At 40.1% G+C, this 18,167-nt stretch overlaps 1 protein-coding gene across 1 annotated transcript in view; it reads right to left on the bottom strand.

The window, feature by feature from the left end:
- The window catches only part of USH2A (usherin), a 775,536-nt gene that overhangs the window by 47,011 nt on the left and 710,358 nt on the right, over window positions 1-18,167 (bottom strand). Inside the window, exon 64 of the mRNA XM_059905730.1 lies at window positions 1,757-1,966. Within this exon, the coding sequence (XP_059761713.1) occupies window positions 1,757-1,966 (210 nt within the window). The remainder of the gene's footprint in view (window positions 1-1,756; window positions 1,967-18,167) is intronic.

Genomic DNA, 18,167 nt, shown 5'->3' with positions numbered 1-18,167 from the left:
TGCACCCTGGCATCTATCACAATATTTACCCTTAGGAATGACCAATCCAGCTGGAGAGGCATGGCTTAAACATGAAAAAACATGCAACGAGATAACAGTTTGTTAGAAGTTTGAGGCAACAGGATAGAAATCACAGGGAACAATGTTGTCTATTACCATAAAGAGATATTAGAAAATGGCTCAAAACTCACAAAATACTGACCAAGTTCTGTGACCCTCAGAATGATGCCTTTTTGAAAAACAATATCTATATTTGCATTATATTTCTAAGTCAACATTCACTAAGGTCCATATTCTGCCATTGTTACTTGCATGTAATTTTGGGGTCAAAACTCCCCTCAAATCCCCTCAAATCTTAGAGTTGAGTATTTAAGAGCTTGAAATATATATTATATATATATTTGTATATTTACATATATTTAAGAGTTTGAAAGTCCATATCTTCCTCTAAGGGTGTTGATCTGTATGAAATATAGTTTTTTCCTCAGTCATCTTTGTTGCATTATAAAGTTTTTGGTTTATCTGGAGCAAATATTTTTACCTTATTGTGGTTTTATTAAGTGTTCTTTGGAATAGAAGAGCTCAGAAACTGGAAACTCATTTTCACATTGACATAAGCAACATTTAATTAAGAAGAGCTACCTGTTGTTTAAAAAAATGCATACAATGCATTCCAAATAGAAATTATTTTAGTTTATTAATATTATCATTTTATAAGCATGGATAATCAAGGGTTGATTGTATTTACATCATCTATATTTATTGAATCGGAAGCCTTGTAGAAAATATGCTAATATTTCTTTAACATTCCGTACAAGACTCCCTTGCATGTGAGTTATCTTTTGAAATTGTGTTTCAATACCTGCTACGCTGGCCTCAGAGGATTTCTCCACACTTGCCAAAGTTGTTCCCTCAATTGGTCTAAATAATTTATCATGTCATACCAGGATCTGTGCAATTTCTCTATGAGGTTTGTGTGAACAAAGTATTCTAATCTATACTTATTTATGAGAAATGTGAGAGTGACACCAGCTGTCCTGCAGAGAAAAGAGACTTCATCCCCTGGCAGGTAGTCTCTTCATTTAAATAATGCAGGAACTGGTCTAGTTGATTATTTGGTGTCCCTTTCAGTGAATGGCTTGGCTAAAACACAGTGTGAAAGATGATTTCCCTCCACAGACCATCTTGTCTCCTCGATGTGCCCCAAATGTGTTAATACACAAACAGTGGAGTAGGGCTGAGCTGAGCTGTTGTTTCTTCCAAAGACCTAGAACTTTCTAGAAGTCACCAAAACAAAGTCTGAGATTTCAGTGTGCTCTTAGAGATTTGCTCGTGCCAAAATGGGGATTCCGAGGATATACTTTGCTCTACTTTTTCCTTTTTCACATTAAGATTTACACCACCAACAGAGACCCTTTGTTGGCCCCTTACTGTAAGCCACTACTACGTTGAGTGCTTGACATGTGTTTTCTAATTAAATTAATTCAACTAATTTGATTATCTCTAAAGTCTTAGGTTCCTTACAAGATCTGTGGAGTCTTTAACACCACATTTAGCCCTCCTCTCCCCAAGCATTTACGTATATTCTGTACGTTTCCTAACGCTATTTCTTTGCAGAGGGATCTTTGTGCCCCTAAGGTCATCACAGGGCAATTGAGAACAGATGGATAAGAAAGAAGGATCAAGGGGAAGAAAAAGCAAGGACACCATGATTTATGATTTGTTTTAAATAAACCGATCAGAATACTGCTCTCACCACCATCTGGGTCCCGCTGGTATCGTTGGAGAACAATCTGTAGAGACTGACAATCCCGTTGGGCTTCTGGGGGGTGCTGATGTTGACCACTGCTTGGGTGGCAGAGACCGCATGGAACTTGGGGGCCCTGAGACCTTCCGGGGGGGCGGGCCCAGTTCTACACCGCGTCCAGCTACTGGGGGCTTTTCCTGCTGAATTCACGGCCCAGACCTCCAAAAAGAAATCAATAAGACCAGTCAAAAGCCAGATAACATCAGGCTGCAGAGAAGTTGGCAACTCAGAGCAACTGAAAACAACAGAATGAGATAAACTTTGATCTTGCGACTTTGTAATTGCAAAGGAGGGCAGGTCCTTCCTGTTTTTAGCCTTTGACCCTGTGAACACAGAGGGGGTCCTATTAGAGTCCCGATTTCTGAACGCAAGCTGGCTGATGGCTGATTTAAGCCTAATGAAAAAATGCTCATCTCTGTGCGGGGTGTGGCGTGATTTCGTCAGCTTCTGCAACCTGAATGGATCTGCAGACTCCATAAAACTCAGCAATTCTTAAACCCCATCCCCACCCAATCTGCATGAAAATTGAATTTTCCTTTCATCAAGGAGGGAATAAACATATGGAAGGAGGTGTAATCTTATTTATCAAGCACCATTTGTATAATTAAACACGAATATCCTAAAAGGTTGCCTTAGGTCATCATTTGCATGAGTAAGTAATTTGTAGAATGTCAGGTACAATAGACAGAGTAGATGGATGTGTGAGTGGATAGGGTTAAATTAGGCCCAGTAATAGCCAACTACACAGTGATCAATCAGGATGATAGATCTAAATGGCAATACGAGTAGACTGTCTGCATGTTTAGGAGTAGGAGTCTTCCTTAGCAAGCTTTCATGTTGTTTAAGTCTGACCTCAGGAAATTTTCCCCTCATTTGGTGTCTTTGTGTATTTATATATGTAAACATACACACACAAATATTACAATATATACAATATATACGCTATATATAATAATTACAATATATACCATTATATGATATATACATGTTTTATATAATTATATAGGTGTGTATATATATATATATATATATATACATACACATATAAATTTGTTCTCAGCTTTTAAAGACAAGTCTGGAAAACTTGTTTGATTCTATAGTACACACGTTCTAGGTGTGCGGTGTTAAAAGAGCATGCGGAATGTTCAAAATACGAGATATTTAGAAAACGCTGTAGGAGGATACTTTGCAGTGAGAGTTTAGTTTCATTTTTGTTTATTTTGCTTTTGCATCAACAATAATTTTAAGAGAATAAATAAATATTGGAGAGATTTTCAGTAGTTAGGCTAACTTCTATCAGTGTTTCTGTACTTTTTTTTTTTTTTCAGATTTCTTTGTAAAAGTAAAATTTCTGATGTTGAATTGCGCTTGGATTGCTGTCAAATGCAAATCTCCAGCCTCTTGCTGATAGGATTGCCAGAAACCCCATATTTTGCCCCGGTTTTATTGAGAAATAGTTGACATACATGCCACATTTTAAAAAGAAGTAACTAACCTACTTACAAAGCAGAACCTGTTCTTTTCAGAGCTCTGATCCATTTCTCTCATAGTTTGCATAATAACCACTCACATTTGTATAAATTCTATACTTTACAAAGCACTTTAACAAACGTTCGCTTACTTGGTCCTCACAATACAACCTCGTAAGGTGGCTGGACAATGTATTATTAGCCCCTTTTACAGATGAGGAAATCAAGGCTTTGAAATGTGACTCTCTTGTTCAAGGTGACAGAAGTCACTGGAGCTGAAACTAGAATTCTTCTCGCCAATAAATTTTATTGCTCTTCCCAGTAAACTGTGCTTTTGATTCTGTATGTCATCCATACACATAAATAAGATACTCAGGATCATGAATATTAAATGACTTTTCTATAGACAATTACCTACCTGCAATTCTGGATTAAGTAAAGTCTCTTAGCTTGCAAGGGTAAATAGACATGCCCAGGTTGTCTCAAATGATAGAGGTTTGTTTTGATAGGCCCAGGGAAGTAAGGAGCAGGAAACTGTCTTAGCAATGGGAAAGCTAGGGTCCATGGAAACCAGAGTACAGGGCAGAACACAACTGTAGCTGCTCTTAGCATCCGCTCTGGAATGGCCATGGTCAGTCTTACAACAGGGAGGGTAGCTATAGTAGGTAATTGATGAGGAGGTCAGATTTCAGGGCTGATGAGAAAGAGTCGTGGACTCAGTCTGCTCCAGACTAACCTCTTTTACTGCAAATGTCTTGCTGTGGGGTAAGGGGAGTATTTTTGATTACACGATGAGTAACAAAGATTGAAAGGAAAATATTCTTGAGAAAGGGATGCAAAATAAGGTGCACATACTGATATCAAATTCTTTGCCAAGAGAAGGGCTTTGCTTGGTGATTTAAGGGTATACAGAGTTTTAGTGGGGGCCACAAAGGATAGAGAAGAACACAAGGAGGGAAGTGCAAATGGGCTTGACAAAATAAAAATTCAGCAAGTTGCCAATTAATTACTGAGCATCCAATCTATTAAGGCTTTTTAATGCTGCTGTTGGCAGATAGGACTAGACCTCATGCCTTTCTGCGTTACATGGGCAAACGGGGGTGGAGGAGTCCTAGTTCCAAAATGTAATTTAATCCATGGTATTTTAAAATACTTGCATCTCAATAGTGTGGTATTTTGCTATGTATCTTTAGAAATATTCTCTTCTAAAACCTAGGCAATACAGAATTCCCCATCAGTAAGTGGAAATGTATGTAGGATCTAGTGTCTTTTGTCTTTGACAGGAGACCTTCATAATACAGTGCTTTTTTCCTAGTCTTTCTTTTTAGTATTCAATCAATTTGAGATCAAAATAGCATTCATATAAATCAACATGCTTATGCAAAGCAGGAGCAGCCTATTTACATGAGCTCCTCTGAAAATGAAAGCTGTTACAATGAAGAGAAAGCTGTGCTAATGAAGCATTATGGATTTCACAAATCTTGCACCAACAAGGCATTGTCTCTTATACCAAACCACCAGAAGAAAAGTCAAAAAGAAACTGTCAGTGATATTCTTTCTTTCTCTCTCTGTCTCTCTCTCTCGAGGTAAAAAGTCCTTTACCCCAAAATCGCTGTAGATTTTTGTCTATGCCCAGCTAAACAAGAGATAAAGGAACTAGGGATTTCCTGGTGGCTCAGTGGTTAAGAATCCGCCTGCCAATGCCGGGGACACGGGTTCAAGCCCTGGTCCGGGAAGATCCCACATGCCGCGGAGCAACTAAGCCCGTGCGCCACAACTACTGAGACTACGCTCTAGAGCCCACGAGCCACAACTACTGAAGGCCACGTGCCGAGAGCCCGTGCTCCGCAACAAGAGAAGCCACCGCAATGAGAAGCCCACGCACCGCAACGAAGGGCAGCCCCCGCTCGCTGCAACTAGAGAAAGCCGCGCGCAGCAACAAAGACCCAACGCAGCCAAAAAGAATAAATAGAGTAAAACAATAAAATAAAATAAATAAATTTATTAAAAAATGATAAAGGAACTAAAGTATAGTTCAAGGTTCAGGATAAAAATACTAACAGATTATGCTTATGATTTATTTCTACTGAGAAATAATGGCCACAAGATTTGGGTCCATCTTTATATGGTAGAGAAAGAAAAAGCAGAGATCTTGAGTGGGAAAATTTGAGTAATATGCCCTGATCTTTTATTTTTAACGAATCAAGAAATTAAATATCTTGAGAACAGATGTAGAGTTGCCTACTTTGTCTATCTCTATCCTATCTACCTATCTATCATCTATCGCCTATCTATCTACTTGTTACCTAACTGATAAGCCAATCCATCTGGTTTGTATCCCAAGATTCCCTCACATGACCATTGAGTATATAAACAATGTGTGAGCTACTCACAAAAAAGAAGGGACATTTTAAGAGCTGGAAACGAAGTAGAGCTTATGAATTCCATGGCCAAGAGAAAAAAAAGTAAGGATACTTTTATCTTTCATTTATTCAGAATATCCTTAAACCCACAGCATCAGTGGAATTAAACATTTTTTTATAATAAAAAAATTAGATGATTAAAATTTCCACTAAAGTAACTTATTATTTGGGTTTAATGAACACTTGCACATGTGTGTGTACACACACACACACACACACATTATAAGAGTTAGGAACTTCCCAATGCAGAGCTGTTAAAAATGAGAACAAGTTAGGACTGGCCAAGTTGGGGTGTTTTCCTCTCTAACGTTTTGGATGAAACCGTGAAAGGAGTTACAATGTAAGAAGATGTCATAGAAAACACAGGTTAACTATTTGAATAAATTAAAAATAACTAAAATGATCTAACCATAAATTCTATAACTGACTAGTGAAAGAATAGATCTATTTGTTTTCAATCTAATTTTTGATATCTAACTAGTGACTATTACCATCTTTATGCTGTTTTCCATTAAAAACTAAAATTGTTCTTTTATTTACTCTGCTCCCCTCCCCATCTCCCAGGTCTAATCAATGTATTTTGCTTTATAAAGTTTTAATTACATGAAATGTCAGCATCTGTCACCATGCTGCCCAGATCTCATTGCTGTGGAAACAATGGGCTCAGTTGTTCGTCCTCTGTTGAAAACTGCCTCTTAGAAATCTTCCTTCAGAGGAGTCTTTGTCAAAATGTGTTCCTTGGCTACAATCATCAAACTCATCTTGCGTTCTTGTAAGATAATTTATATTGAAAAGATCTCAGAACCTGCCTTTTTAACAGATTTCCAAGTGATTCTTGTGCCCAGTCTTATTTGAGAAACATAGAGAGCTCTTCTCTATAGAACCAGGTACACAAATCTAGGCACCATACATTTTTTCAATTTCGTTCATGTGTTGTCTATTTAGAGTTGTACTTTGCATTACTTTTGTCATTACCTTCAGCCATTCAAATAAGCACACAGCATGTATCTGGTTGCATATATTACAATTGCAATGATCACCACCGAGTTTATTACACCAAGTTATTACAGTGGCGACAGTTCCAAGCAGAACCAGAGTTCACTAGCTTTGGAGAACAACCATTTGCTGCCTAGTTTTCACTCCAGGTGCAAATTTCTTGAAACACTGATCTTTCTGGAACTTATTGGGTCTACTTTTTCCTTACAGCCCAGATGAATATTATTAACTATTCTAAAATGTTCCTAATTCCTCTCACCCAACATTTCTCCTTCTAATTTTATTCCAGAAGGAAAGCAAGAATTTGTGAATGGAAACAGTTGTAATAAATTTTGTGAAAGAGAAAGAGAAGGACCCACGACTCTGCCGAGGATGGGAGAAGGTGAGATGCTTCAGAAATTCTCTTAGAGTGCTGGCCCATTGGGTGCTTATGTTACTGACCTAGTTATGCTTTAGCACAATTTCCACACTTAACTGTAAAGTAGTTTTCATTTTAATGCATTGTCTCACTCAATGGCTCATAGCTTTCTAAAATAACATTCCCCAGGACTGATATTTTCCAAGTGTAGTCTCACTACAAAGAGAAACTCTTAATGTACATTTCCACATTTCCAGGGTTTCTTGATGCGTTTTTCCTTTATCATGGAATAAAAAAGTCCTTAATGGTAAAAATACCTTATGATTCTTTTGGCTGAGGAAAGGCTACAAGTCTTGATAAGACCAAGAGAACATACCTAGTGATGCTTTCTATACTGTTAGCATCCAGCTGATGTCTACTTGGTCTTGTATTTGCTATCATATTCCATATAAAAATGGATCACAGGGGGCTTCCCTGGTGGCGCAGTGGTTGAGAGTCTGCCTGCCAATGCAGGGGACATGGGTTCGAGCCCTGGTCTGGGGAGATCCCACATGCCGCGGAGCAACTAGGCCCATGAGCCACAATTACTGAGCCTGCGCGTCTGGAGCCTGTGCTCTGCAACAAGAGAGGCCGCAATAGTGAGAGGCCCATGCACCACGATGAAGAGTGGCCCCCGCTTGCCACAGCTAGAGAAAGCCCTCGCACAGAAACAAAGACCCAACACAGTCATAAATAAAGAAATAAAAATTAAAAAAAAAAAAGCATACTTTCAAAAAAAAAAAAAAAGAAAAATGGATCACAGGAATAACCAAATTCAGCCAGTGATCTTTCACAAAACCCCACTAATCTGTTGACTCCTAATGTAAGTGACAGTGGCTATCCTTGTCCTTGAAGCAATTTGAGATTTTGCTCTTTTTTCCAGGCTGTTTATTATGAGTTGTAGTATAACTGCTACTCTCAGAGGATTAATACATGGAGGGATTTTTCAGTTCTCTGCAACTTCTGTGATATTCTAAAGCACACTTCCTTGTGAAATAATGATAATTTTTGATGAAACAGAGACATTTGCACAATATTGTTTCATATCAAGCAGCATTAGGGAGGCAACATCATTATAAAAACTGGAGAATGTGAATACATTATCGTGACGATTCACATCAGAAGTAAACAAAAAATCCAACATGAACAGCCATGCCAGTAATTAATAAGAAGAGTAAATAGGTTGCATGTTAACAGGCAAACAATTAAATTATCTGTTTCTTAGGGGCATGTAATGAGATTGTTATCACACTCCCAGAAGAGAGACAAATAGATATTAAAAAGGTCTTTCCGATACCTGTATTGGCTGAGGCCAACAGCTAATTCAATAGATTCGATCAAAATCACCTCTTCTTTCACTGCTCCTGATTTATGACTTGGGCTGTAGTTAGTCATCACTCACTGCAGTTTGCGCTCCAGCGCTCATAAATTATGCCTCATAAATAAAAAGATACAATCAAGGAAATCATATCAATTCATCTACAACCTTGGAGTATATTTTCCCATGGCACTCACGCTAATGTCTTTTTAAAGGGTAGCTTGCCGTGGGTTTTGAATATGTTCGAAGAGCAACGTGCCAAAATGGGCTTTGCCAGAACCGTGGTTAAGAGAGACTCATGGCTAAAAAGGGAAGGCAATAAATCTGAAATGATATGATAACAAGATTTAAAAAAAAAATTTCATGAACAGTCCTGTAGGCTGCAGTCATAAAGGAATAACTTGCTGAAAAGCTCTGTGTAGCTATCTGTTTAACCATCTACCTATCTGATTTTCTTTCATCATCAAATGGACTTTTTTCAGCATCTCTGTTTGCATGGTGCTTTGCTGGGTCCATTAATAGTTATGCTTTTACAGATATGGTGCTTGCATTCCAGGCTTCTTTAATCTAAAACACTTTGGATCAGGCAAGATGGAACACGGTTTTAATTGAATTCTGGGACCCAGGGGACGAAGGGTACAGCAGAACATTGTGTTCCTTTCTACTGGTGCTTTTGAAATTCAGAGATGTGAAGCTAGTAAAGAGATTACAAGACATTTTCCTTGCTAGAAATGGGTGTCTTCTGTCACTACTGCTGAGCACACAGCCTTGCCCTTTGTGGGTGTGCAATAAATATTAATGGCTCTCTTCTAAAATATAAGGAGGGGAAAATTGGCTTCAGTATTAGTGGGGAATACTGAAACTAGCTTCCATGTGAGGTTCGTAATGATAATGAAAATTTGGAATTTATCATACTCCTTTTTATTGCTTGTGTGTGCTCTCCCTGAGAGAAAATAGGAACCCAGTCCCATCCAGCTCTCATGGAGGATACGTAAAAGTAGGTCATGGGTTTATTGAGCACTTATACTTTTATAAGGGTATTGCATGTACTAATTTATTTCATCCTCTCAGCAATCCTATGAGGCTGGTATTAGCATCATCACCAGTTTACACACAGGGAAACAGAGGCACAGAGAAGTTTATGCACCTTGGTATGTGGTAGGGCCAGCCTTCTAATACAGGTATGTGACGTTAAAGCCTGAACTCTCTACTTTTTTCTATTGAAGGAGGGTCTGGACACATCTTGTAAGTGTTTGTCCTGCCCTAGAGCTGTCATTGACCCCTGAACGGACTGGCTGTTTCTGCAGAGAACAGCCCCAAAGTGAGGTGGTGACAATGACCGCACACATCACGGCATCCATACCTGCTGCCACGTGTCATGCTTTAAACAATATTGCATGTTATACAGAGGCAAATACTACTCAAATACTTTCCCTACTGTTCCAAACATGTGTAAATGCACGTAAATTCCACTGTGTTAACTGAGATCATAACTATACCTTACTAACGTAACACTGGAAATATATCCTTTCTCCCCAATTAGTTGCTAGAGTAAGCTAAGCTCACAATCACCAATCACGACTAACATCTCAAGAAGTGATAGTATAGTTAACTAGGTAAGATTACTTACCATCCATACTCACTGAGCCATTCTATGTGCCAGGCACTATTCTATGAGCTGCGGAGACAACGGTGAACAAGGCTGGAGTTAACACCCTGTTAGGGAGAGCCAGCCAATAAACACAAAACAAGAAGGTGATGATACATGCTAGAAAGGAAACAACTTACAGCATACAGCAATGGAGTAGAGAATGGTTGAGTTGTCCAGGAGGTGCTCTCAGGAGGTGATAATCAAGCTGGGATACTAAGGACAAGAAGGAGGCCACCATATGAAGACCTGGGGGAAGAACATTCTAGGCAAAGGGAGGGCAAGTGCAAAAGGCCACGAGGCTGGAGTCTCAAAAAAGTTTGGTGCAGCTGGACTTGGAGAGTAAGGGCCAGAGAGCGACAGGATGAGGACAGATGTGGACAAAAGTCAGACCATGAAAGACCTCACTGAGCCAGAGAGGAGTGTGCATTTCATGGGAGGCCAAGGGAGGGCTCCCCGTAAGGGAGCGACTATCTGATTTACATCGTAGAGGGATAACTGGATATTGACTAATTCCTATATATTTATATCTTAAATTTTACTTTTATATGTGAGTGACACTGTCCTGGCCTTTAAATTAACTTATTTAAAGCTCACAGCAATCCTACTGAAACAGGCTGGGACCTGGGACACTTTACTGCAGTGCTTGCATTTGGACAAACGTCTCCTCGAGCTACAAAATACAAAGAAACTATAAGGGACTGAAAATAACTATGTGCATGCAAGTTTGGGGCAAAATTATGGACAGCAAGATACAAGAAGACCAAAAAAAGCCAACTGCCACTTCTGAAGAGCCAAGAGCAAAAGTGGGGTACTGCACATGCCCCCTGCACACAGCACCACCAAAGGGGTGGACAGATCACCTAAACCACCCTCCGACCCGACCCATGGACACATCCCTAACCTCACCCCATGTAAGGAACCAGCTCCCTGCTGCCTTGGCGAGGAAGCAAGGAAACCTGTTTGTTACTTGTTCTCGCTCCCCTCCTGCTGCAGCAGGGGCCTCAGTAAAGCCTTGACTGAATTTCTTGTCTGGCCTCTGATCAATTTATATTGATTAAGGAGGCTAAGAACACTGGTCAGTAAAACTACTAAGGTAGGCTTTTTCATTCCCAGTTTTACAGGTAAGGAAACTGAGGCTTAGAGAGTAAATTACTGGCTGAGGACACAGAACAAATAACTCATGCAGCCTAGATTACAATTCGAGTCAGTTTATCTTTGCAGAGTCAGGAGTTCACGCTCCTGATGCGTGTGACTTGAGGACACTGTGCTTCAGCAGAATGATGACGGGATTTGGGGTCAGAACATCTGGACCCAAGTTCTGACTCTAACATTTTCTGACTGGGCACCTCACTGGGTCATTCAGTTTCCTGATTATATGGAAAAAATAATCTCTACCTCACAGGACTATTCTGAGATTTACATGCAATAAAGTTGCTATAAATTTTGAGGAATGCGGCGGTGGATAAGTACATTTATAAGTATTTTATTAAGATTTTGAAAGCCCCAGAGCTGTACACAAACACAATTTGGGGTAACCGGAGGGTGAATTTAAGAACACAGTCTTTAGAACTTGAATTTCTATGTTCAAATTCAAGTTCTCCTGCTTACCAGCTGCATCCTTGGGTATGTTAACTAACCTCGCAGTGCCTTAGATTTCTAAGGGTAGTTATTCAGAATAATCCTTGTCTCAAATGATTATTATAAGTTAATGTATGTAAAATTTTTAACATAGTCTTTAGCACATAGCAAGCACTAAATACATAACGATGGTTATTATTATATTATTTGTGTGAAAAGTCAGGATATGACCCCTTGGAAGAGAAAGTGAGAGACTAAATAGCAATTCTGTAACTCACTTCTGGGTCCATTTAGCTGTTATGGATCAACAATAGATGTGAAAACCCTCACCGCATTCTGAGGTCAGCCCTCACCTCTCTGTGACTCTGTCTCTGGGTACTTCTCCACTCTAGAACTCTAAGGGTTAGAATAAATAAAAGCCTGGCTTTTCAGAAATATTGCTGCTGCATCAAAATCTGTTGATTGGATGGCATCCTCCATTTTACATTATTATTAATTAAAATTTCTCAAAAGCACCCCAAAGTATGTAAAAAGAAAATGGTGGAGCAATTCAATGGATTCTTCAAAGTGAAGAATTTTGTTTCCAATTTCCATTGAAAATATGCCTTTGGGAGAGAACTGTACAGTTTCCTAGACACTTATAGGCATCTTAATAATGATCAGATCCATCAACAGATAGATAAATCAATTTACCAGAGAAAGCCTCGACCATCTTCTTAAAGATTTTCATCGACGGCATCTGATTTACTTCAATATGTTAACGTTTTTGTCACCATCTGTAGATTTGATTGCTTCATAGAGACCAAGACATTTATTTGGAATTTAATGGAAATACACCATTAGCCCAAGTACTTAAGTGCAATCCTCCTAAAGCCTTCAGAGTTACTTAGTGTTTTATCAATAATCACAGAGTGGCAAGCCAAAGCTTGCCAGGTGATCCTCTAGCCCAAAAAGAATTCTACTGGAACGTGGGTGAGAAGCAGCGCCAATCTGGGGTACAGGGGATGTGCTGGGTATTCTCTGTTTGTCCCCAGATCCATTCTCTGCCCTTCCCTGCTCCGCTCCGTAGCCCGCGAAGCTGGTTCTGCAAACTGCTTTACAAAAGAAGGAGAAAGGTTTTGTTTTCTCCTTCTCTCTCTCTTTGGCATCTTAGTTTGGCAACAGGCTGCGTTCCTTCTCTGTGGGCACAGCTTCTACATGGCAGCCCCACCCCACTGGCTATAGCATTTACTGGGTTCCGGAAACAGCTTCCTCCTCTTGTCCTTTTAGGTCTAGAGGTAATGGCTTCTGGCTATGGCTAGTCCCAGAATACGTTCATATCTCTTGTTGATTCTCTTAATCCTCCCCATACCTCCATAAAGTCTTTTCATTACATTCTCTTTAAATGCCCTTTTGAGTATACTGCTTCCTGCTGAGATTCTGACTGCTGGAGGGGAGAACATTTTGAACCCTTCCAAGGTACCAATAACAGTGTGTAGGCTGAGAGATGCATTTGTTCATAAGGGTGGAGAGATTTGGAAGAGCATTTTTTGTGAGACTGCAGAAATAGAGAAATAGTCCCTCCTCATGTCTCTATGGAATGATTCTCATCTTTAATATCAAGGAACCACCCATGCTCCTCAAGACCATCTGGCCAGAGAGTGGAATGAGAGTGTCCAGTAGAGTTTGGTGTGGGGACCGGGCTGTCCCTGAAGATGAGGAGTTGTCTGTTTCTCCCTAGGTCTGTCGTGCCATCATTCAGATCTCTCTGTTCACAGCTTACACTACTATCCGTATGTTTTTATGAATACATTGTTCATGGGTGTGTTTCTTTGTCTTATCAACTAAACTTTAAGCCCCTGAGGGGTAGAGTCCATGGTTTTTAGCCTCTTGCGCCAATCCTAGCAACCAGACATACACTCTGAACTTGATGGCTGCTTAATAACTACAAGTTATTAAATCCTCAACTTAGAGGATAAAGGGAAAGAAGGAAAACATGTCCCACCCTTTCCTAAGTTTCAGATGACTTTGGAGAACCGTCATTTTTATGGCTACCTTGCTAAGCAGGAACCGTTTGTGAAAAGCCATGAGGGCAGCTTGGAATTCTACATTATCTACATTCACTTGGAGGAAATTTGGTTGCATTGAATGTTTTATGTCCAGCAAACACAGCTTCCAACACAGAGACAGGAGGATCAATCATGGCTTAAGTGAGTTGGGTCAACAGGAAGGTGAGAAGCAACCCATCTTCAGACGAGTAACTTGTCTCAAAGGCAACGTAGAGATCGCTGACAAAAGGGGCTTAGGAGTAGAGCCCTAGGGGATGCCATGAGGGACAGAAAAAGAACAGATGTGCTCCTGTGTGCCCTCACACACCCACAGGTAGAGATGACCTCCTGTTGCAACAAAAGACCTGATGGCCAAAAAGAACATGGTCCCTGGCCCGAGTGCCAGAATTCAGATTTCCATTCACGAAATGTCCTGATGGCCTTCAGTCTAAGCTGTGGTGCTCAGGCTCTAAGGTGTTAGAACGCATGCACGGCTTGAGTCAGCCAATATCAATAAATCATTTAAAACCTTGAGCTGTGGGAGTCGTGGGTGGGAGCAGCTTAGATCGCGTAGGAGAAACTAACCAGACAACAGCCTCAGTGACAGTCAGAAATACATTAGGGGGATTCATACCTGATTAAATGCAAGCCCAAAGCCAAACAACAAACATGCTCAATGAATTTTTTCTAAATATGATACCAAAAAACTCTTAGGAAAGGAACGAGGTAAGGGTGATGGCAAGAGAAAACAAGCAATCTGAAGCAAGTTGCCAGTCACAGAAATGTAGAATCAGACTATCAGAGTTCGAGAGAATCTTAGCCGTGGGAACATGGGCAAGTTCTTCTTTTCCTGGGAAGAGAGTAGCAAGGACCAGAAAGGCTGAACTGTCTCATCAAAGGGGCATCACACCTTCAGAGCCAACTGTGCTCTTGGTTAGAGATGTTTACATTCTAACACCGGATTAATGACTGTTAGTGACATAAGAATTTTGTTAACCTGGCTCTTTTCCCTCTTGGAAGAAAGCACTTCCTTCTTTTATTTAGTGGGAGGCTGAGGGTAGAGTGGGGAGGTAGTCCTACTGTGTAGCAGGCATCCTGCTGGACACACAAAATTTCTTAGTTCTCATAATACACCCTTTTTTTTTAAAGATTTTTTTTTGATGTGGACCATGTCTAGAGCCTTTATTGAATTTGCTACACTATTGCTTCTGTTTTATAGTTTGGTTTTTTGGCTGCGAGGCATGTGGAATCTTAGCTCCCCGACCAGGGATCGAACCTACACCCCCTGCATTGGAAGGCGAAGTCTTAACCACTGAACAGCCAGCGAAGTCCCCAATATACCCATTTTTTAATGAGCAAGTGAGGCTATAAGAAATTAAGTATCTTGCCCAAACTGCATGATTTTCTCTCAGTTTTTTCATCTGAGAACAGAATGGTTGTGAGCATCAAATGGGAAAGCACAGGATTCTAAAGATTTCACAGTAGCACGGCTGCTGTGTGCAGTATGCGGGGGCAGCTCTGGTTTCTGGCTGAAGGTGTTTCCCACACACCCAAGAAACCCTGACTGAAGGAGGGGGCCCTATGCCCAGGCCTATCAATCATGGTCCCTTATTCTCTTGCTCACAGGAATGTACATGGTGCTAGGATGTCAGTAAGAGTCCTGCCCTTGGTTGGTTTATGGATATTGGATGACAGAAGTCCTCTTTCCACTCTGAGGTGGGAGGGTAATAATAGTATTATTATTATAGTATAGTATAGTATATACTATACTATATATAGTATAGTATACTATACTATAGTATAGTATATAGTATACTATAGTATAGTATAGTATAGTATAGTATATACTATACTATATATAGTATAGTATAGTATATAGTATAGTATACTATATTATAATATAGTATATTTATAGTATTATTATTATAGTATAGTATATACGATACTATATATAGTATAGTATACTATACTATACTATAGTATATAGTATACTATAGTATAGTATAGTATATACTATACTATATATAGTATAGTATAGTATATAGTATAGTATACTATATTATAATATAGTATAATAATAGTATTATTATATAGTAATAATAGTAATACCTGTTATTATTATGCTAGTTGAATAGCCTCTGAGGTACTGTCCTAAGCACATTCACGTATCAACACATTTCATCCCAAAGCGAGGCCAGGACTACAGTGGTGCTCCTATCGACATTTTAAAGACAAGGAAACCAAAGCACAGAGAAGGTTGGAATCACGCAGTGCTGGGGTAGTGATTTTCTCCGATGCCTGGAGAGAGTCTGGTATAGAATGAGGCAGCACTACTTACAATAGCCAGGACATGGAAGCAACCAAAATGTCTATCAACAGATGAATGGATAAAGAAGATGTGGTACATATATACAATGGAATATTACTCAGCCATAGAAAGGAATGAAATTGAGTCATTTGTAGTGATGTGGATGGACCTAGAGTCTGTCATACAGAGTGAAGTAAGTCAGAAAGAGAAAAACAAATACCGTATATTAATGCATATATATGGAATCTAGAAAAATAGTACTGATGAACCTAGTGGCAGAACCTAGTGGCAGGAATAGAAATGCAGATGAAGAGAATGGACTTGTGGGCATAGGCGGGGAAGGGGAGGATGGGACAAACTGAGAGAGTAGCACTGACATATATACACTACCATGTGTAAAATAGGTAGCTAGTGGGAAGCTGCTATATAGCACAGGGAGATCAGCTTGGTGCTTTGTGACCACCTAGAGGGGTGGGATAGGGAGGGTGGGAGGGAGACACAAGTGGGAGGGGATATGGGGATATATGTATACATATAGCAGATTCACTTTGTTGTACAGCAGAAACAAACACAACACTGTAAAGCAATTATAATCCAATAAAGATGTAAAAAAAGAAAAATGAAGCCAAATCAAGGCAACCTGAGGTGAAGGAAGGAGAGAAGGAATGAATCCAACAGTATCAAATCCTGCATCTCAGGCTCCCAGAGGTACTCTTGAGAGAGAAAAAAGTGTTTGCACCTTTTCCTTGGTTTCAAGGAACTTCTTTAGTCCCTTTCCCAGACAAGTGAGCAGAAACAATTCTCTTCCGTTTAAGGGAAAGTTGGCTTTCTATCACTTGGAGTGAAATAGTCCTGACACCTTACTGATGACGTAGATTTTCTCAAGGGCCTAAGTGGGACTCTTATTTAGTAAACTAAAAAAATTAGGTTTATTATTTATTTACATTTTATAATATACTTCTAATTCATTCGATAAATTTATTAGTACATAAATAAATTAGGTTTCAGAAACACCGCTATTGATCCTTCCATATATCCATTTTGGTGGTGGATAATGACACGACTATTAGTGTATGAAGCTGGTCTCATATCCTCACTTGCTTTTTTTAAAAAAAATTTTATCGAAGTACAGTTGATTTCCAATGTTGTGTTCATTTCTGCTGTACCGCCAAGTGACTCAGTTACACATATATGTGTTCTTTTTCATATTCTTTTCCATTATGGTTTACCATATGACATTGAACATAGTTCCCTGTGCTATACAGTAGGACCTTGTTGTTTATATAGTCACTTGCTTTGATACAACATAAAGCTAAATACTGTTAGAAAATCAAATCGCTTAGGGTCAGAAAATATTCTGTGAGATTTTACAAATCATAGATGACCAAGGCCCACAAGAGAAGCCAATGTTTGATGAGAATTTTTAAAAGCGTATGGCTGTAGATGACCCTCACTTACGCCCCCAGAATCTAGCCCTGGAGTGAACCATTTCCAGGTGAGGAAAGGCTGAAGGAGGTTAATTTACTCAAGGATCCAGAAATAGGGGGAAAGGACTAAAAGCTGCTGTCTTTTCTGCTTCTCCTTTCTAGCTTGTCGTCCACACTCTTGCAGCCTTTCGTGGGGCTGGCACAGAGAACGTCTCCGCTGTCCCCTCCTGGAGTCGCCACACAGCTGCTTTTGGCAGGAACAGAAAGGATCCACTTGACTGTCTGCCCTCCAACCATTCCTCCATCCTCTCCCGCATGAACCTTCAGACTGAATTGTTCGGGGCCAGCGTTGGTCTGTTAGTAAGTAGCAGGCTGCTGTCCTGGGCAGCTGCCGTAGCAGCAGCCCCGAGATCAGACCCACACTCGAGTGAGTCATACATGGGGTTTCCTCCAAGGCTGACTTGTCAGGTCTCAGTGGTCCAGTCCCGAGGAGGCCCCAGAAGCCTTCGGAGACTCTGGGTGTGCGTGGGTGCTTATCGAAAAAATCTGTCAAAGTGGGGCAGTTTCAGGAAAACGGATTAAGTCACTGACAGCAGGATTCAATGAAAGGGGGGCCATGGCGGCCCGAGCAAATCCGTGGTGAGTCACCGCCTTCAGCGAGAGTATGAATATGAATGCACAATTACTGAGCACTGCTCGGCGGCCTCAGCTCTCTCCCCGCAGGTCAAAACTGAAGCTTCTTATAAAAGCAGACTCACACCCAGGT

Source organism: Balaenoptera ricei, chromosome 1 (genome assembly GCF_028023285.1).
Source record: "Balaenoptera ricei isolate mBalRic1 chromosome 1, mBalRic1.hap2, whole genome shotgun sequence".
In the NCBI taxonomy this organism is placed as follows: domain Eukaryota; kingdom Metazoa; phylum Chordata; class Mammalia; order Artiodactyla; family Balaenopteridae; genus Balaenoptera; species Balaenoptera ricei.
This window is presented reverse-complemented; position numbering and strand designations above follow the sequence as displayed.